Source organism: Gobio gobio, assembly GCF_949357685.1.
Source record: "Gobio gobio genome assembly, chromosome: 3".
Classification (NCBI taxonomy): Eukaryota; Metazoa; Chordata; class Actinopteri; order Cypriniformes; family Gobionidae; genus Gobio; species Gobio gobio.
In genome coordinates, this window is record NC_137099.1 from 17,828,453 (window position 1) to 17,850,413 (window position 21,961).

The following is a 21,961-nucleotide window of genomic DNA, read 5'->3' on the forward strand; positions in this document are numbered from 1 at the left end:
GAATTAGTGCTGAACAGGGAATTATCAAAATAAATCACCAGAATTAGTACAAATGCCAAAAATAATTCAAGATATGATTGAAAAAATTATAAGATTATTATAAGAAGTTTTTTTTTATATTATAACATTTGATATAATTAAGCAATATAACAAGAGCAAGAGAGCTATTTTCAGGAATAAGTATGATTTCAAACATGATATTGATTTTATACAAACGTTCAATAAACAAGAAGTTAATATTAGTAACTGCCTGTGGCAATGAAAATAGTTCCAAACAAATTCATAGCAGAAATGTTCTGTTACTGAATTAATCAGCTGCTTTGAACGAATCGGTTGAATAAATGATTCTGTGACTCACTCTTTAAAGGGATAGTTCACCCAAAAATTCTGTCATCATTTACTCACCCTTAAGTTGTTCCAAACCTGTATGAATTTCTTTGTTCTGTGGAACACAAAGGAATATTATTTAGAAGAATGTAGGAAACTGAACAGTTCTGGGGCACCATTGACTTCCATAGTATTTTTTTTTTCCTACTATGGAAGTCGATAGTGCTCCAAAACGGACGGTTACAAACTTTCTTCAAAAAAATATCTTCCTTTTTGTCCAGTAGAACAAAGAAATGTGTTCAGGTTTGGAACATGATGGTGAGTAAATGATGACAGAATTTTCATTTTTGGGTGTACTATCCCTAAGTGATTTGCCGCCACCTACTGGTGGCTTTAGTTTCATATTTAAAGTATAATTTCCATCATATTTCTATATTCGTTTAAAAAAACCTTAATCTCAACATTATTTATGCAGGTGTAATTGTACAAATTCAGATGCAACTTCTGCACCACCTCTGCAGTGCAAAGATTAATTTTGTTGTAATTTAAATCATTTGAACAGCTCTTTATAGTGTATCATTATTCTAATTGTATTTATTTATTGATTAAATGTAAGACATTTCCCAGGCAGTAAATGTGGATCTTTTAGATGAATTTAAGGAGTGCTGGTCTGGACTCTGTCTCGCCCTGCCTTGGTCTTGTCTTGGTCCCAACCCCTCAAAGTCTTGTTCTTGTCTTGATCTCAACACACTCTGGACTTGGTCTCGGTTTAGGTTGTCTTGACTACAACACTACCCATATTCCAATATACGATATTCCAAAATTGCACATAGGTCAAGTGATCAACTTTGGATTGAAACACAGCTAGTGATGCATATAAATATGTTGATGTTTCTTTCAGAATGGCTTCACTCCGCTGCATATTGCCTGCAAGAAGAACAGAGTGAAAGTCATGGAACTGCTGGTTAAATACGGTGCCTCAATCCAAGCCATCACTGAGGTGAGAGCCTTCTGTTACTGTGCCATACTTTGCATACTGTTTAGGATGGATAATATCTAATTTGCCATGTAACTTTGTAGAGTTTAATTATTTAGAGTTTAATAATTACATTTTGTAGAGTCTAATTGTTACTGTAGCTCAAACAGTAGAAACAATATTGTTAGGCACTAACACTATCATGGGTTTGATTCCCAGAGAACCGCAAAAATGTATAAATTGAATGCAATGTAAATCGCTTACAATAAAAGTTCTTAAAGGGGTCATGAACTGGCTTTTTACATTTTTTTATACTGTTGTCTGAGGTTTGCGTGTTTTTTACATTGAAATAATGTATATGGATATATATATATATATATATATATATATATACAGTGGATATAACCGCGAACCTTGCATCACTAACACACACACGCACGTACAAGCCTCACTGCAGAATCAGACAAATCAGCATGATCAAAACTTCCGATTGTATTTTCCTTCAAATATCAAGTCAAGAGAGTGAACAACGGACATCAAGAAAGGAATCTTATTTCACTATTTAAGATAGCCCGTCGGCAGACCGGTGATACTTTTTGGTATCCCTGGCCCATACATGTCCGAGTCTGATCACGAATCGCAGCAGAATGAACCAACAACACCTCAAATAAAGGATTCTCCAGCCTGTGACAGCGTGCTAAGTTATGTTCAGTTAGACACGTACACATAATCAATAGATATCAAACGATCTGTAACAATGCAATACCATCACATATAAAAATATTTTTTTACTCACATTAGTGTGTTGCTTCAGTCATTCATGTAATCTCATCCTGTCTGCAAATCCAGTCTCTTGTTTACAAACGAATCCGTGGTGAAATGAAGGAACAAACGTATAATGTCTTCCCCACGTGAGCTGGATATTCATTCAAAATAAAGTTCATCCATGCATTCATAATATTGGAATCCGACTGAAGCTTATGCAGCATGTTTATTGCTTGGAAGTTTGATCCGGTTTAGCTCCATGGAGGCCGATGTTATTCATCTATAATATGTCATGCACAAATCGGTGGGCAGGGCTACAGAATCAGACGTTCGTCTTCTTCGGTTAAGGCAGTGTTTCACTGAACTCTGACGTCACAGGGAGGCTGTCAATAAAAGCTTTTCTTTGACTAAAAAGGAAGTTTTCAGCTCGGAAACTTACAGGTTATTCTTATATTACCATGACCTTTTATATATCAAAAGTTGATTTCTCAATTCATGACCCCTTTAAAGTAATATGAAGGCAAAAAGAGTGGATCTCATCTGCTTAATTGTATTGGTGAATGGTTCCTTTTGTTGACCTGCTAACTCAACTGCTGCTTTCTCATTCATTGCTCAGTATTTGAGCTCTTGTACTACACGCTCCTCTCTTTCTCCCTAGTCTGGCCTGACCCCAATTCATGTGGCAGCATTTATGGGGCACCTCAATATCGTTCTCCTGCTGCTACAGAGTGGAGCCTCACCTGATGTCTGTAATATTGTGAGTACACACTCATCTGTACCATATATTTCTAGTAGGGGTGTGCGATATTCACCTACAAATAAGGGATTTTCTGGAATTTAGTCGATTTTGTGTTTTTGTGCTGGTACCTTGGCTAGTTTAGGCCTTTCGTGGAGCTAATTCCCAAATCTGTTTATATTCTTCTTTTGTACGGTGGTTAGTTCACAGCAGTGACACAAATTATATTTGTCAGAGTTCTGTCACTTCTGTCTAGTTTATTCACGGTTTTGTGACAGAGCCCTGACACTCCTGTATTGTTTGTCTTGTCTTGTGTGAGCGCGCAGCTTTGAGCATGCTCGAGCTGCGTGCTCTTCTGTCCTTGTGTTTTGTGTGCGGGCGTGGTGTTCGGATCCCAGCACTTCGGTCTAGTTTGGGTTTCAGTTTTGTGTTGGGATTCGGACATTCATGCTCTGCGTGTTTGTTTTGTCTCGAGCGCACAGAATGAGCATTCGCTCGTTCTCGTGCGCTCTGTCTTGTCATGTGAGCGTGTGCTCTTCTGTCTGTGTGTTCTGTGTAGTACACGGTTCATGTTTTCATTGGCTGTGTGCTTTCATGTTATGTTATGTTTTGTCTTATGTTGTGTAGAATGTGGTTGGTGTTTTTCACTGGCTACGTGCTTTTATGTTGTCATGTTTTGTGTGAACATGCAGCTGATGAGTTATCATTAGCTGCATGTTCATGTCATGTTTGGTGTGAGCACATGTCTTGTTAAGTGTTTCTTTGTGCCATGTGATCGTGTCCATTGTCTAACCCCGCCCAACTTGTTTCCTGATTATTGGTTCATTTGCCCCACCTGTCTTCCCTCGTTACCCTCTTTTGTTTGTTCCCTATTTAATCTCCTTGTGTTTGCAGTCCAGTGCGGAATCGTCGTCAAATGTAAATACCTCATGTTTCCCTGCTCCTGTCAAGTCAAGCCAAGCCTAGTCAAGTCTGTTTTTCCCCCTCGGGGTAGTTAGTTTTGTCTTGTTTTATTTTATTATTATCATTAAAAAGCCCATTATCCTCTGCATCTTTGAGTCCTCGCTCCTTTCCCTTCACCAACCCTGACAATATTTTCCATTAAGGGGCGATTGACCCCCTAAATTGATTTCCAGGGGCATTTTTACCTTTATAAGCCCACTTTTTTTGTAACCTTATTAAATATGTAATATGTTATGGCAACTTCTTAGTTCTTAATCAATAAATTCAATTAAAACAATAAGACACCTTTAGGGCTTTTATCAAAGGAAATCAGCTGCAACTCAAGTAGCAGATAGATGTATTTTTACATCAGATGTCACATTCATGTATTTACACTGCAATTACAATTGCATAATAATATTGTGAGATTGTGAAATTAAATTGAATATGAAATCATTAAATAATATTTTAAAATATGAAACTAAAAACAAAAACATGGATTTATTCAGTAATGAAACAGTTTTTGTCTGTCTATTAAATTTTTTTTCTAAGAACGTTTCCCTGACGTTCCCATTAAGTTATGACAATGTTATTGTCAGGTTCCCTGAACATACAGTTTTTTAAATGTTAAAAAAATGTATTGGTTATACAAATGTTAATCATTGAACATTAAATGTTATAATGCTTCAAATATTATGGGAACGTTACTTCTGAAAGTTCTCTGAACGTTCTGAAATAAACAGTAACATTTAAAAAAACATTTAGGCCCGGTTTCACAGACAGGGCTTAGATTAAGCCAGGATTAGGCCTTAGTTCAATTAGGGCATTTAAGTAGCTTTTATAAATGTGCCTTAACAAAAAACATTACTGGTGTGCATCTTGAGACAATGCAATGGCACTGACATTGCTACACAAGTTGCTTCAGTTAAAACAGCTCAAACATGCATTTCAGTCTGGGACTATGTTTAAGCCTTGTCTGTGAAACCAGGGGGTATATGAACATCCAACTAAAACATTTCAGAAAAATTTATAAATAATGTTTTTGGGCTAACATTTTAAGAGATTTATTAAAGACCAGATAGCATTGAACGGACATTCTATTCATGTTACTAGAAGAATGTTTGTTCATAACTTTGAGTGAACCTTGCCAGAATGTTAGCCAAAGATCTGAGATAGTTCCCTGTTAGCTGGGTTGCTTAGAGACAACAATTACAAAATGATCATAGATGATACGTATAGCACACCCTAGTGTCAGAGCCGTGGCTTAGCTCATGCTTTGTATCAGCAGTATCAGCTTGCAACATTTTTAAGTTCTCAACATCATTTCTTGTCCTTTGTACTCTCTAAATGAAATCAAAAAGGCCTACATAGCATTGCATTTCCTGTGGTACTGACTGTGTTTGTCCTCAGCGTGGTGAGACGGCATTGCACATGGCTGCAAGGGCAGGACAGATGGAGGTGGTGCGATGCTTGCTAAGGAACGGTGCTCTGGTGGATGCCATGGCCAGAGTGAGTCAATAAAAAAACACTTACAGACGAAAGCGAAAATACAGATATTAATGACAACAATTAGAGATTTAAATATATCCTGTATTTCTCTCACTCTTTCTATCTGATTTCTCCCTCCAGGAGGATCAGACACCCCTTCACATTGCGTCTCGCCTGGGTCAGACAGAAATCGTGCAGTTGTTACTGCAGCACATGGCTCACCCTGATGCCTCCACCACTAATGGATACACACCTCTGCACATCTCTGCTCGTGAAGGGCAGGTGGACACGGCTGCTGTGCTGCTGGAGGCCGGAGCATCTCACTCGCTTACCACGAAGGTGGGACTGCAGGCATATCTGGGCAAACAAATACAGACCCTCATTCAAATATATTATCAAATGTTATTTTAACCTTGTTATTTTGTAAATACACTACCATTCAAAATGTGTGGTCGGTGCGATGTTTTAAATGTTTTTTAAAGAAGTCTCTTATACTCACCATGGATCGGACTTGTTTGGATTGAGATCTGGGGTATTTGGAGGCCAAGTCAACACCTCAAATTTGTTGTTGTGCTCCTCAAACCATTCTTAAACCATTTTTGCTTTGTGGCAGGGCGCATTATCCTGCTAAAAAAGGCCACAGCCAAGGATGCACATGGTCTGCAAAAATGCTTAGGTAGGCGGTATGTGTCAAAGTTACATCCACATGGATGGCAGGACACAAGGTTTCCCAGCAGAACATTGCCCAAAGCATCACACTGCCTCTGCCGGCTTGCCTTCTTCCCATAGTGCATCCTGGTGCTGTGTGTTCCCCAAGTAAGTGATGCACACGCACCCGGCCATCCACGTGATGTAAAAGAAAACATTATTCATCAGACCAGGCCACCTTCTTCCATTGCTCTGTAGTTCAGTTCTGATGCTCACGTGCCCACTTTTGGTACTTTCAGCAGTGGACAGGGGTCAGGATGGGCACCTTGACTGGTCTATGGCTATGCAGCCCCATACGCAACAAACTACGATGCACTGTGTATTCTGACACCTTTCTACCAGAACCAGCATTAACTTCATGAGCAATTTGAGCTACGGTAGCTCGTCTGTTTGATCGGACCACACGGGCCAGCCTTTGCTCCCCATGTGCATCAATGAGCTTTGGCCGCCCATGACCCTGTTGCCGGTTCACCACTGTTCCTTCTTTGGACCACTTTTGATAGACACGGACCACTGCAGTCCGGGAACACCCCACAAGAGCTGCTGCTATGGAGATGCTCTGACCCAGTCGTCTAGCCATCACAATTTGGCCCTTGTCAAACTCACTCAAATCCTTACGCTTGGCCATTTTTCCTGTTCTAACACATCAACTTTGAGGACAAAATGGGGCCTTGCTGCCTAATATATCCCACCCACTAACAGGTGCCGTGATGAAGAGATAATCAGTGTTATTCACTTCACTGATCGGTGCATATAATCTTACAGACCACACATTTTTGTACAGTAGTGTATGTATTTGTCTGTATTTAACTAAAGATAAATATCCTTCCCTTAATAGAAAGGTTTTACTCCTCTACATGTTGCTGCTAAGTATGGAAGCCTGGATGTGGCAAAACTCCTCCTACAGCGAAGAGCACTTCTTGATGATTCTGGAAAGGTGAAAGTCAAAACTTTAGTCACCTACTCATTATCACTTTGGTTAGACTTTATTTCGATAGTCAACTTTCATTTGAGTAGACTGTTAGGTTAGGGTTAGTACAATAAGTAGACATATACTTGCAAAGTCTGTTGGGGGACATTCAAAATAAAGTGTTAGCAGATATTAAGCAGACAGTCTACTAATACTCTAATGACTGGTAGTTGTTTTTTTGAAAATATGTGTTCACAATTTCTTTCTATATTTGGCTTTCTGAAACAGTACGGTCTGACACCTCTGCATGTAGCTGCTCACTATGATAACCAGGAGGTGGCGATGATGCTCTTGGATAAAGGGGCCTCACCTCATGCTACTGCTAAGGTGCTATTTTTAAATTGATTGAAAGATGACACATATCTGTTGCTGAATCCAGCGATAATACAAAAATGTATAACATTGGTTTGTGTTAATCTCTTTCTGTGCAGAATGGCTATACCCCTCTCCACATTGCATCGAAGAAGAACCAGACTCAGATCGCCACTACGCTGCTTCAGTATGGAGCAGAGTCAAATGCGTTGACCAAGCAGGGTGTGAGTCCTTTACATCTGGCATCTCAGGAGGGGCACACAGAGATGGCTTCCCTACTGCTGGAGAGGGGTGCACACGTCAATGCTGCCACTAAGGTAAGATCTAGAGCCATAGATATGTTTACGTAGAATCCACATTCGACCGCTCCAGACACGTCAATGCGCCTGCCATCTTGGAACGGTTAACATGATGAGTTTTCATCAAAAATGTCACAGCATTGTGAAGCCTATGGCTGTAAAAAACCACAAGCTATAAATTCCAGACATAATGGGATATGTGCTGGTTTATGTTTTATGTATAACTCAATATGCAATATCCATATGCAGAATTGTCACATAAATGATAAACTAAATCCTGTGAAAATCATCTGCTAAAGTCTACTGTAGATATAGATATTCACACATGTGAATAACTAGGTTGACGGTGCACATTCAACTTGTCCAACATTCCAATATGGTGGACAGTATAGCAGACACTAATGAGGCTTATACTGTATGTATATATCTATGTTTAGAGCAAGGAGCCCATGTATCCTCAGCTAATGATGTTAATAAAGTTTATTACCATAATAAAGTAATTTTATGGTTTAGGATGCTACCATAGACATTGTCCCACCTCGCCCATATGGTATTACGTTTATTTGGGCACGTCTTAAAAAGCCTTTTTTTTTTAAACATTTGATTTTAAAAACCCTTCAGAGATACCCTGAACATATTTAACATATATTTTGGCAGTCATTTATAATTACAAGATATTAAACAACATCAGTGCATCAACGTCATTACACCATATCTACATCATTGCACATGTGCAGAACTTTACAGTTTCGGTTTTTAGTCCGATCAGGTGTTAATATGCCCTATAGAATAGATTCCGAAAGGTTTAAATTTCGGTAGCACTTTATTTTACAGTTCTGTTCTCCATATACATACTATGTACTTATTATTGTAATTGCAATAACTGGGTAATAACTAGGTACTAACCCTTAACTTACTTCTTAAACTTAACCCATGTAGGGTAACCTTATATTACTCAGTAGGTCTTAGGTAAGTACAGTGTAAGTACATGTATGTGCACACACTGTAGAATAAAGTGCAACCGAAATTTGGCCAATTCCGACTATGCTACTAGTCCGATTACAAGCGCATTAGAGTCCATTTCCCTGTAGACGGTTATCTCCAGTCCACTTCTGCATTAGCAAATTAGATCTCCTAGAAACCATACTGTTGGCTCATTACTTTGCTAATACAATAGGGCCACAACGAAAGAATAATCGACTGTAGAATTCATCAAGTGACCAATCTGAAAGAAGTATTCCAGAGAGTCATGTAATAAACATGAATTGGTTCATAATTTTTTATTTGTTATTTTTTTCCAGAGTGGTCTTACTCCTCTTCACCTCGCTGCTCAGGAGGACAGAGTGCGGGCCTCTGAAATACTCGTCAAGCACGATGCAAACATAGACCAGCAGACCAAAGTAAGCATGACTCGTAGTTTTATATTACCAAAGTTCTTTACTGTATTTTTATTTTTGAAAAAAAAAATAATTTGGACAGAAAGTGTTTAGATATGTTACATTTCAGCTAATGTGAAATTTGGTTGTTTCTTCTAGTTGGGCTACACTCCTCTTATTGTTGCTTGTCACTATGGAAATGTAAAAATGGTTAATTTCCTTTTGCAAAATGGCGCTAATGTCAATGCAAAAACTAAGGTAAGAGTTTAATATATATTTATATATATATATATTTGTGACTTACAATGAATAAATATTAATAAACTATTCATTTAATCTTTTTCAGTTATGAACTATTTGAATTATGATTGAATTAACAGATGGATGTTGCTGAGATCTATGATTGATGTTTAAAGAACTGCAATTGTTTTATTTTATGAATTAATTAATACACAACAAGCATGCTGTTATTTATTTACTATATTATTGGATTATTCTTTTTATATTATATATTTTTTTATTTTATAAGCTAAATATTCTATTTTGTAGCCTAGAAACTTTTATTAGACATTATTCATGTCTGGCATTCTTCAGCTTTTTGCATTGCATACTGATTTTTCATATGATAATTGTAATTTCTGATCTGTTTACTATCGAAGCTTGTTTTCGCCACAGAATAACATAATAATAAGGTAATTGTGTCTTTATCTCACAATTCTGACTTTCTCAGAATTGCGAGATACTTGAAGTTGCGAGTTATGAAGTCAGAATTGTGTGATATAAACGTACAATTGTGAGATTAAAAAGTCGCAATTATCTTTTAAATTGTTTAATTCTGTGGCGGAAACAAGCTTCCATAGGTTACTGTATTGATGGAGCTGTTTTCCCCCCCAGAATGGCTACACGCCACTTCATCAAGCTGCTCAGCAGGGAAATACACACATTATCAATGTCCTGTTGCAGCATGGGGCCAAGCCTAATGCCGTCACCATGGTGAGGGATACACTCGTACTTGCAGAAATTATATTAATACTGTATCTTACTCCTCTAACCTCACACTCAATCCCTCTCAGAATGGAAACACAGCACTCTCTATTGCTAAACGTCTGGGCTACATCTCAGTGGTGGACACTCTGAAAGTTGTTACTGAGGAAATAATCACAACAACAACCGTACGTATCCTTGATACATATTAAGAACTTTTGTTGTGTGCGTAAACAGTATATTTAACACTGTATATGTTGAATGCCTTGTTAATTTCAACTACTGTAGACGGTGACAGAGAAACACAAAATGAACGTTCCAGAGACAATGACAGAAGTTCTGGATGTGTCTGATGAGGAGGGTAAGATACTGTGTTTTATTCACTTTTATTATGCATAGTCAGGATTTCATATGTCTGTGTAAAAGTTGCTGTGCCTCTATAGCCCAGCATCAGATGGAGGAGGATCTTTTTACTGAAGTCTCTATGGAGATCGAAGGTATAAAGGGTATAGATATAGAGTGAACCGAACTGACCCCTTTACTAGCATTACACTTACTACATTTGCCAAAAATCTGTTCAGTTCGTTCTGTATCTTTTCCAACGTATGGTTTGCAGTTTGTGTGCTAACTGCAACCAGCATGATTATTGTGTGTAGAAAACTAACTTTGTTCTTGGTTTTTTGTGCTAATCTGGGGATCATTTTTAAATTCATAAATGAGAATGCATGATATCTGTGAGGCACTGAGCATTTTTAATTAATAATACCTATATAATGAGTTAGTGATGCTTATGGCAGTCATCACTATTTAGAGTGGACGTTCTATTGGTAATACTTTACAATAAGGTCCCATTAATTAAAGGGACAGTTCACCCAAAAATTAAAATTTAGTAATCACTTACTCACCCTCAAGTTGTTTCAAACTTGTATGAGTTTCTTTCTTCTGTTTAACACTTAAGAAGATATTTTTAAAAATGTTGGTAACCAGACAGTTGTCACGGGTGGTTGCAGTAAACAGACGAATTAAGTTCCAAAAGGTTTAATAACGTTAACGTTCTCTACAGCAATGGCAGACAGGCAAGTAAACAGATGAACAGGTGGCAACACACACTATAAGTAGACGGGATCTGACAAGAACAGAACAGGGAGATTGTATAAGGGAACTAATAAAGGAGAACGTAATCAGGGAGAACAGAAACAGGTGTAAATACTTAACTAATAAGAACACACAATGAGGGCAAATGAACAGAACACTACACCTGACAGCACAAAAAGCAAACATAATAATAATAATAATAAATCTTTATTTTCTATAGCGCCTTTAAATGTACATCTCAAAGCGCTTTACAGAAACAGACAAAACATATACACAAAAGTAGAAATAAACAAAAATGAAAAATGATTAAAAAGAAAAATGTTATATCAAAAACAATTAAAAACTATATAAAATTGATACAAACGTTCAATAAAAAGCTACCCTAAAAAATTGAGTTTTAAGGCAAGATTTAAAAATGCAAAGGGATTGAGCTTGCCTTATCTCAATCGGTAAAGAATTCCATAATTTTGGAGCTGATGAGGAAAAAGCCCTATCTCCCATTAGTCTTAGACGAGTTTTTGGAACAACTAAAAGACCAGTTTCAAATGAACGAAGATTACGCGTCGGAGTATAGGGGATTAAAAGCTCAGACAAATATTGCGGCGCCAACCCATGTAAAGCCTTGTAAGTAAGCATCAAGATTTTAAAATCAACCCTAAACTTGACCGGGAGCCAATGCAAAGACTCCAAAACAGGAGTGATGTGATCTCTCATCCTAGTTCTAGTAAGGATTCTAGCAGCTGAATTTTGAACTAGCTGCAATTTGTTTAGGGTAGCTTTTGACACCCCAGCCAACAAGGCATTACAATAATCAATACGGCTAAAAACAAAAGTGTTCATCAACCTCTCAGCAACAGAAAAAGAGAGCATAGGACGTAATCTGGCAATATTTCTAAGATGAAAAAAAGATGTTTTAACTGTATTTTTTACATGTGGCTCGAATGTTAGATTTGCATCAAAGATCACCCCCAAATTCTTCAATTTTGATTGGGACTCAAAAGTTGAACCATCAGCAGCTAGGGTAACTGACCCAGCATTACGTGGTTGGTGGGGTGAACCAATGAGCATAATCTCAGTCTTCTCTCGGTTAAGACATAAGAAATTTTGAGACATCCATTCGTTTATCTTAGACATACAAGAGTCCATGGGTGTTACAGTACACCCCTCCCCGGAAGGTGCGGCCTCGCACCATAAATGGACCAACTGCGGAGAGAGGGAGGGGTTCAGGTGGAGGACGAGGAGTGGGTGAAGGGTAGGCTGAACTACAGGCAGACAGGCCGACCGGCGGGCAGACAAACAGACTGGCAGACAGCCGGGACCAGGGCGAAGCAGACGGTGGGAGGAGCCAAGGAGGAGACAGGAGGAACCAGGGTGGAGCAGACGGTGGTAGGAGCCAAGGAAGAGACAGGAGGAACTTGGAGCAGGAGGACCCAGGGAGCAGCCAGGCAGATGGCCCATGGTAGAGCCGATGGAGGGAGGAGCCCTGGTGCTTGAACTGCTGATGACTCCAGTCTGATGGAAGTGGAACAAGTGACCCGGATGTGGCCGGAATGCCGACAAGCCAAGGCAATGCTGAGGATCCGGTGGGACATGGCGATGCCGCCAGCTCTGGCGACCAAGACGCAGGCAGGGATCCAGAAGGCCACGGTGGAGCCGGAGCGACAGAGGACCGAGGTGGAGCTGGATGGAGTGAGGAGCCCAACGGAACCAAAGGGACGAGGCGAAGCCAGAGGAGTGTAGTCCCGAGGTGGGGTCGACAAACGACCAAGGCGAAGCCGGCGAGACGAGGGAGCCCGACGGAGCTGGTGGAATGATGGGTCACGGTGGAGATGAGGGAGGTAGGAGCCAAGGTGGAGCTAATGGCTCAACGGACCGAGGCAGAGTCCTGGTCGCGGAGGTTGGAGGCGGAGACCGGGAATCCACGGACCGCGATGGAGCTGGAGACTGGCTGACCCACTGCGAGCCCACATCACCGATGGTGGGCCAATGGTGAGCAGAGGGGCTGACAGGAAACAGCGAAGATGAGGACGAAGACATGATGATGGGAGAAGGTGGGAGAGTGAAGTTGGGTGGGAGTCCAGAGGTTGTGTGTGCTGCTCACACACACACAATAGCAACTCCCAGCACCGGGAAAGCCACAGACAGGGGTACAGTCTTTGTGATTGTGATGGGACAGATGGAAAGTACAGAAGAGGCAGGCAGTTCATATGATGGAAGGCAGGTTACCTTAGAGTATAAGACGATCAGGTCAATTTCCTCAGAGTATGGCCCTTGCTCACCCTCAGCGGCGGTACAGTGGGCCGGGCTTCCCTCTATGCCCTGACTCTCCACTGGAGCCAGATCACACAGTTGGTCAGTTGTATCAGGAAGGTCTGACTCTGTGACTCTGCGAAATTACCCCGCGGACCTTCTCCGGACAACTGCGCTCTTGTTCAAGCTCTCCTGATAGAATGTGCAGAGGCAGTTGTCCGGGTAGTGAGTTAGATGGGCTGTTTCGAGAAAGGTCTGCGTGTGGTCCTCCAATGTTTGTTCCCCCTGCTCCAAACATAACAGGTGAACAGCCAGGATGTCCATGACGAAAAAACAAAACAAAAACCGGAAAATCGATGTCAAATTATACATTTTTTGGGTCGGATCTTCTGTCACGGGTGGTTGCAGTAAACAGACGAATTAAGCTCCAAAAGGTTTAATAACATCAACGTTCTCTACAGCAATGGCAGACAGGCAGGTAAACAGATGAACAGGTGGCAACACACACTATACATAGACGAGATCTGACAAGAACAGAACAGGGAGATTGTATAAGGGAACTAATGAGGGAGAACGTAATAAGGGAGAACAGAAACAGGTGTAAATAGTTAACTAATAAGAACACATGATGAGGGCAAATGAACAGAACACAACACCTGACAGGACAAAAAGCAAACATACAAGAGTCCATGGGTGTTACAACAGTTGATGGACCCCATTGACTTCCATAGTATTTTTTTCCTACTATGGAAGTCAGTGGCTACCGTCAACTGTTTGGTTACCAACGTTCTTTAAGATGTCTTCTTATGTGTTAAATCATACAGGTTTGGAACAACTTGAGGGTGAGCATTCATTTTTGGGTGAACTATCCCTTTAACATTTGTTAATGCATTAACATTACCTAACAGTGAGCAATACATTTGTTAAATGTCAATATAAATTATTGTTAACATTAGTTAATAAAAATACAAATGTTCATTGCTAGTTTATGTTTGCTCAGGTCCTTTACATAATATTGTAACACTTTACAATAAGGTTTCATTTGTTAACATTAGTTAATGTATTAACATGAACCAACCATGAGCAATACGGTTACTGTATTCGTTAATCTTTGTTGACGTTAGTTAATAAAAAAAACAGCTGTTCATTGTTTATTCATGTTAGTTCACAGTAAATTAACTAATGTTAACTAATGAAACCTTATTGTAATGTGTTACCAACAAATACAACTTTTGTATTCTAGTAATGTATTAGTAAATGTTGAAATTAACATTAACTAAGATTAATTAGTTTTCATAAATGCTTTTAACTAATGTTAACAAATGGAACCGTATTGTAAAGTATTACAGTATTATTAATATTAGCAGAGTAACTCTGTGTACTATCAAAGATGAAAGAATAAATAAGCAAATTAATATGTTATATTAATTGATATAAATTAAAAATACAAATTAAAGGATTAGTTCACCCAAAGAAAAAAAATGTAAGACTTTTGTTCATCTTTGGAACACAAATTAAGATCTTTTTGATCTTTTAAGATAAATAGATAAATTTATCTTTATTTTTTATTTTTTGTTTGGGTTTTATTTTTCCTTTCTCTTTTTTAAATCTTTACCATCACAAACCTGAAGGTTTATAATAAATGTAATTTGATCTGAATTTTACAACAGGATTCGGTTTCATTTGCATTTATATTGGGTGAGAAAATAAGAGAGAATAATATGTCCAAAGAAATTTAAATAAAGTCACGATTTGTGTTTATTTAACTACAGACTAGTCAGTTGTCATCAAGCCAGTCATTTGATCAACCTTTACTCAGTTCATTAGTCTGTCAAACTGACAGTATTAATCAATCCATACTGTAAATGTGTGTATGAGCAGGTGAGGACACAATGACAGGTGATGGAGGGGAGTACCTGAGAGCAGAGGACCTGAGAGAACTTGGTGATGACTCTCTACCTGGACACTACCTGGAAGGCATGAGCTACACCCACAACCTAGACCGGTAAAAAATCCCACAGGCACATTTATAAACAGACAAAACAATATTTTAATGTTTAACAGACAAGCTAATTCCTGCTAAACAGCTTAATATACACTATATTACCAAACGTTTTGGGACACCTGCCTTTACATGCACATTAACTTTAATGACATCCCATTCTTAATCCGTAGGATTTTATATAGAGTTTTATATGGAGTTGGCCCACCCTTTGCAGCTATAACAGCTTCAACTGTTTCCACAAGGCTTTCCACAAGGTTTAGGAGTGTGTTTATGGAAATCTTTTACCATTATTCTAAAAGCGCATTTGTAAGGTCAGGCACTGATGTTGGACGAGAAGGCCTGGCTCGCAGTCTCCGCTCTAATTCATCCCAAAGGTGTTCTATTGGGTTGAGGTCAGGACTCTGTGCAGGCCAGTCAAGTTCATCCACACCAAACTCGCTCATCCATGTCTTTATGGACCTTGCTTTGTGCACTGGTGCGCAGTCATGTTGGAACAGGAAGGGGCCATCCCCAAACTCTTCCCACAAAGTTGGGTGTATGAAATTGTCCAAAATGTCTTGGTATGCTGAATCATTAAGAGTTCCTTTCACTGGAACTAAGTTGGCTAAGCACAACCCCTTAAAAACAACCCCCACACCATAATCCTCCCCCCACCAAACTTTACACTTGGGACAATGCAGTCAGGCACATTTTCCTGGCAACTGCCAAACCCAGACTCGTCCATCGGATTGCCAGACAGAGAAGCGTGATTCGTCACTCCAGAGAACACGTCTCCACTGCTCTAGACTCCAGTGGCGACGTGCTTTACCCCACTGCATCCGATGCTTTGCATTGCATTTGGTGATGTAAGGTTTGGATGCAGCTGCTCGGCCATGGAAACCCACTCCATGAAGCTCTCAATGCACTGTTCTTGAGCGAATCTGAAGGCCACATAAAGTTATGAGGTCTGTAGCTATTGACTCTGCAGAAAGTTGGCGACTTCTGTGTGCCTCAGCATGCGCTGACCCCACTCTGTGATTTCACGTGGCCTACCACTTTGTGGTAGGTTGCTGTTGCTCCCAATTGCTTCCACTTTGTTATAATACCACTAACAGTTGACCGTGGAATATTTAGTAGTGAGGAAATTTCACGAATGGATTTATTGCTCCTGAGAGCGACCCATTCTTTCATAAATGTTTGTAGAAGCAGTCTGCATGTCTAGGTGCTTGATTTTATCCTGATATTAATGCAAATCCTTGACAGCTGTGGCCATGGAAGTGATTGCAACACGAACACCTGAATTCAATGATTTGGTTGGGGCGTCCCAATACTTTTGGCAATATAGTGTAGTTAACACTGACCCCAAACTCACACCATTGGGCAAGATTAAATGTATTCTAAAATAAAATGTATTAATTCATAGTCATCTTGCTTACAGAGGTGAAGGAATCTTGATTGAGGACATGATCACCAGCCACCAGTTTAATAAGGTAAACGATTGCACCTCATATGTACTTCTCATTTCACGTGTTCTTATCATTAACAAAAACTATCAAAAATTGTTTTTAGTAATTGAAATAAAGATCAAATAAAATAAAATAAACATATTAGATTAAACAACCAACTGAAAGTTGAAGTACTAAAATTACTTACTAAAACAAAAATGATATATATATATTAATTATTTAAAATAAATGGAAAAATATTAAAATAAAAGCTCATTTAAAATGTCAATAAAAATGCTATAATAGAGATACTTAAAAATAATCACAAAAATGTTTAATTACAATGGAAACTGAAAATAGGCTAATTCAATGTTAATATCTACTATAATAGAATATTAATAATATTAAATCATTCTAAATGGGCTGATTTTGTTGTTTTTCAGGTGTCAGCGTTCTCTAGAGAGCATGAGAAGGACTCGTATCGACTGAGCTGGGGTGCTGAACATCTGGATAATGTGGTGCTAACCAGCACTCTTCTGCAGTCAGGGTTAGTAGGTTTCAAACACACACACACACACACTTGCCTCTCCTGTCCTAAACGTCAGTACATACTAAGGTTTGTAAAGCAAAAAGAAAAGGCATTGCATTAGATGCCACCAAGGACCATGAATGATAGCTGCTCAAATTCCTCTCATATTGTTATTTCATGCTCTTTCTTTCTTTCTTTCTTTCTTTCTTTCTTTCTTTCTTTCTTTCTTTCTTTCTTTCTTTCTTTCTTTCTTTCTTTCTTTCTTTCTTTCTTTCTTTCTTTCTTTCTTTTCTCTATTTCTTTATTACACTCACATCATCTCCCTAATTCACTCGGCCTCTCTCTCTCTGCTGTTCGTGATTGTGTCTTTTGTTCTGCTTTTAGCCAATCTACCCCATGCCTTGACCATGACAACAGCAGGTGATCCTTCACTTCTTTTCCTTTTGCCCTTTTTCTTCCTCTCTTCATATTACATTATGGCATGTATTTTTAACAACTGAGCGCTTTGCGCTTTTTAAATTAGCCTATTTGTGCATTATTAATATCTTAATAAGCATGTTTTAAGAACACAGTGAGTCATGTCTCAGTATTCATAGAGAACCCCATGAATAATATTCAGTATTATTCAGTATTTCTCACATGGGTCGTATGAAACTGGACACATTGTGTTTCTTAACTCCTACAGTATTTTCCCACTTACCTCTTGAGCATGTTCAAGCGTTATCATTCTTTAATATATAATAATAACTTTCTCCAGAAACATCATGAACAAAATAGAACATTAAACAACACTGCTCAAAAGTTTGGGGTCAGTAAGATTTTCTATATATATATATATATATATATATATATATATATATATATATATATATATATATATATATATATATATATATATATATATATATACTTTTTTTTAGCAAGAATGAATCAGTAAGTCATTTGGCTTCTGAAGACTAGGAGTAAAGGCTGCTATTAATTCAGCTTTGCATCACAGGAGTAAATTACATTTGAAAATATTCAAATAGAAAACATTTTAAATTGTAATAATATTTCAGAATATCTTATTTTTTATCAAATAAATGAAGAATTGGTGAGCATAAGACACTTCTTTCTTCTTTCAAAAACCAAAAAAATCATACTGACCCCCAAACTTTGGAATGGTCGGTAGTGTACGTCGGTGAGTCTGTAATTTTACAACACATACTGGCAATGCAATCAGATAATTAAATGAGTGTTAATCCTGAAACAGAAAACAATGGGAACCGGTAACATTTCTGGGGAAGTGTGTGATTTCTAATGGCATCAAATAGAATTGCAAAATGAATGATTGGGTAACCCTTTTTGTATTAGTTAACATAAGTTAATGCATTAATGAACATGAACTAACCATGAACAACACCTCTGTTCAGCATTAGTTTATCTTTTTTAACATTAGTTAATAAAAATACAGCTGTTCATGGTTTGTTCATGTTAGTTCACAGTGCGTTTACTAATGTTAACAAGATTTTAATAATGCATTAGTAAATGTTGAAATTAACATTAAGAAAGATAAATAAATGCTTTATAAGTGCAGTTCATTATTAGTTCATGTTAACTAATGTAGGTAACTAATGTTAACAAATGAACCTTATTGTAAAGTGTTACCAATGATTGTTTGCAAAATAAGTTTGGGAAATGAGACAGAAAAGTAATAGTGCATGGCCTATGTGCCATCCGTGGAATTTACACAATGTATTTATTCCTGCATTTAATTTCTGTTTAGTTTTAATGGAGAAGTTAAGTAGAATTGCATGTTTCACTGTCGCTTGCTGTTGTTCTATATAAACAGCTTCCTGGTCAGTTTCATGGTGGATGCTCGCGGCGGCGCCATGCGTGGCTGTCGGCACAATGGGCTACGCATTATTGTGCCACCTAGAAAGTGCTCGGCCCCTACACGGGTCACATGTCGTCTGGTGAAAAGGCACAGACTGGCTTCTATGCCCCCTTTGGTGGAGGGAGAGGGGCTTGCAGGCAAGGTCATTGAAGTTGGACCCACAGGAGCCCAGTTTCTTGGGTAAGTGGATGCAAAGGCTGAAACATGTATGCAGTATCACCATGAACATTTTCCGTCTACTTTTGTGTATGTATGGCACAGTTATATGTTCTCTATTTTGTCTTGTCTTGACTGACAAAGCAGAACAATATCTCAACATGTTTGATGTGTCCTAACCAGAAGTGATGTTACAAGTTTTCAGCCAATAAAATGATATTTTATGTTTATTTTGTGACCAATGAGATTCAGTGGATGAGGCTACTGGGCACCAGTATTATTTCAGTAACATTTATATATTATTATAATAATTATTCATATTTTGAATTAGCTTTTATTTTCATATTTTCAGTTTCTACTTTAGTTTTAGTAATATCTTGTTTCATATATATATATATATATATATTAGTGCTGTCAATTCGATTAATCGCGATTAACTGCGTCCAAAATAAAAGTTTGTGTTTACCTAATATATTTGTGTGTACTGTGTATAATCATTATGTATATATAAATAAACACGTATGTATATATTTAAGAAATATTTGCATGTATATACTGTATACTGTATATATTTATATAATGTATAAAATATAAATATTTTATCTATAAATATAACACAATTTTCTTAAATATGTACATGCATGTGTGTGTATTTATATATACCTAATAATTTTACACAGTACATACAAATATATTATGTAAACACAATCTTTTATTTTGGAAGTGATTTGACAGCACTAATATATATATATATATATATATATATATATATATAGCTTTTTCACCATATCCCCCAGAGTTATGATATTACAGAGTTATAGTTATAATGATATTACGCAGCGCCTGAAAATAGTCCCCAGCACGCTCTCTGTGCAAGCAGGTTGTCACGTTGGTTATGTTTATGGAAGTTAGCCTATTTTCAGGTGCTGCGTTATATCATTGCGCGGCAGCAAAGTTCATTGATTATCGCAGGAAAGAAAGTATAGTTCCTAGCCATATCAGCTTAGAAAATCACAACTTTTAATTTACCGTCTGTCTTAATACCCGATCCCAAAAAGTCGGCGTGTTCCTTTTAATGTATTTTATTTCAGTCTTTTAGTAATTATATAATTTAACTTAAACTTATTTTATTTCAGGCAACATTTCTAGTTTATGTTTAAGTTTTCATCTAATATTTTTTTATATATTTTTTTATTTTAATTAACAAAAATGATTTTAAATAGTTTTTAAATATTTTTCGTTTAAATTAAACAATAACACTGCTGAAATAGAGACCAAGCGATCAACAAAATGTCGTAGCTGGTTAGAGAAAAGAGCTTTTAGTGTTTGTCTCACCTGGTTAGGACACTTGTCATCACTAGTTTGGAAGAATGATAACAATGTTCCTCTCTCACTAAATCTGAGTTCAGTAAATCAGGTTCACAGTGTGCCTTGTTTTTGTTGTTTTTTTACATCTTTTTTAATTGCTGCGATCGGAACAGTAAACTCCACCTCCCAACAGCCCCTCCTCCTCTTAATGAGGGCGAAAGTCTTGTCAGCAGAATTCTGCAGCTGGGTCCACCCGGCACCAAATTCCTCGGGTAGGAGAGATCCTAATGCCAAATATCCCCCGGATACCGGTCACATTTCCCCCCTGATTCTTTTAAATATACCTCCATCTCCAAGATGTCATATTCTTTTTATTTTGTCCTTTTTATAGTTTTGTGAGTTAGTTTTTATCATTCCGAATTAGAGGTGTTCCACGAATTTACCTTTTCCTCCCTTGTTGCAATTTGGATATCATTTGATTTTTAAATATGTTATTTATTGTTATTCTTTTTTAATGTATTTGTCATGTGCTGTGTGTATGTTGTAGATTGCATTATCCATTGTTTTGTTTACTCTCTTTTTCTACCTTGCTGCATGATGCATTTTCCTGTTTGTATGTCCTCCACAGATGCAATATCAACCTTCACTTTGAGCAGTCTAAAGCCATACATTAATTTGTCTGAAATAACACCCCTTTTTGCAGGCCTGTAATTGTGGAGATCCCCCACTTTGCTGCATTGCGTGGGACAGAGAGAGAGTTAGTGATTCTGCGCAGTGAGACAGGAGAGAGCTGGAGAGAACATCACTGTGAGCATACAGAAGAGGAGCTGAATCAGATACTCAATGGCATGGACGAAGGTGAGTGTGTCCTGAATGTCCAGAGACACTTGTTTGATTAACATAACACACCTTGAATTTGTCATTACACTTAAATCAAACTCGGCCAGTGGTGTGCCACAGAAAAAATCTGTATGATGTTTTAAAATGTTTTTGAAGTGTCTTGTGCTCATTAAGGTTGCATTTATTTGATCAAAAATAAAGTAAAAACAGTAGTATTGTGAAATAAACTTTAAATGAACTGTTTTTTAAATTTGAATATATTTAGGGCCAGAGCACCGATGGTGTGAGGACCCTATTGGAATTGCTCAGCCTATTATTCTTCTCCGAAATTAATCTCTTTTTTGAGGGCTTAAACATGCTCAAATACTCATGAAACTTTGCACGCCAGAAGTGGCGAAAATGTATGTCTGATATGGGTTTTAGAATTAGGCGTGGCAAAATGACTCGATAGCGCCACCTACAAAACTTTGACGAAGTGCCCCTCCCGCCAAGTTTCACGTACAAGTATGAAATTCGGTAGACACATGTAACAGCCCAAGTCCCTCGTACGAAATCTGAAAACCAACAGGAAGTCAGCCTATTTAGAATTTTCTTT

The 21,961-nt window shown here is 38.0% G+C and overlaps 1 protein-coding gene across 1 annotated transcript in view; it reads left to right on the forward strand.

The window, feature by feature from the left end:
- ank2a (ankyrin 2a, neuronal) overlaps positions 1-21,961 on the forward strand; it is a gene marked incomplete at its 5' end in the record, with an annotated part of 69,781 nt that overhangs the window by 18,232 nt on the left and 29,588 nt on the right. Inside the window, 19 exons of the mRNA XM_079812628.1 lie at positions 1,229-1,327; positions 2,727-2,825; positions 5,157-5,255; positions 5,376-5,573; positions 6,781-6,879; positions 7,141-7,239; positions 7,344-7,541; positions 8,825-8,923; positions 9,059-9,157; positions 9,794-9,892; positions 9,973-10,071; positions 10,172-10,244; positions 10,327-10,380; positions 15,110-15,233; positions 16,651-16,702; positions 17,101-17,204; positions 17,571-17,606; positions 19,018-19,242; positions 21,230-21,384. Of these exons, the coding sequence (XP_079668754.1) occupies positions 1,229-1,327; positions 2,727-2,825; positions 5,157-5,255; positions 5,376-5,573; positions 6,781-6,879; positions 7,141-7,239; positions 7,344-7,541; positions 8,825-8,923; positions 9,059-9,157; positions 9,794-9,892; positions 9,973-10,071; positions 10,172-10,244; positions 10,327-10,380; positions 15,110-15,233; positions 16,651-16,702; positions 17,101-17,204; positions 17,571-17,606; positions 19,018-19,242; positions 21,230-21,384 (2,110 nt within the window). The remainder of the gene's footprint in view (positions 1-1,228; positions 1,328-2,726; positions 2,826-5,156; positions 5,256-5,375; positions 5,574-6,780; positions 6,880-7,140; positions 7,240-7,343; positions 7,542-8,824; positions 8,924-9,058; positions 9,158-9,793; positions 9,893-9,972; positions 10,072-10,171; positions 10,245-10,326; positions 10,381-15,109; positions 15,234-16,650; positions 16,703-17,100; positions 17,205-17,570; positions 17,607-19,017; positions 19,243-21,229; positions 21,385-21,961) is intronic.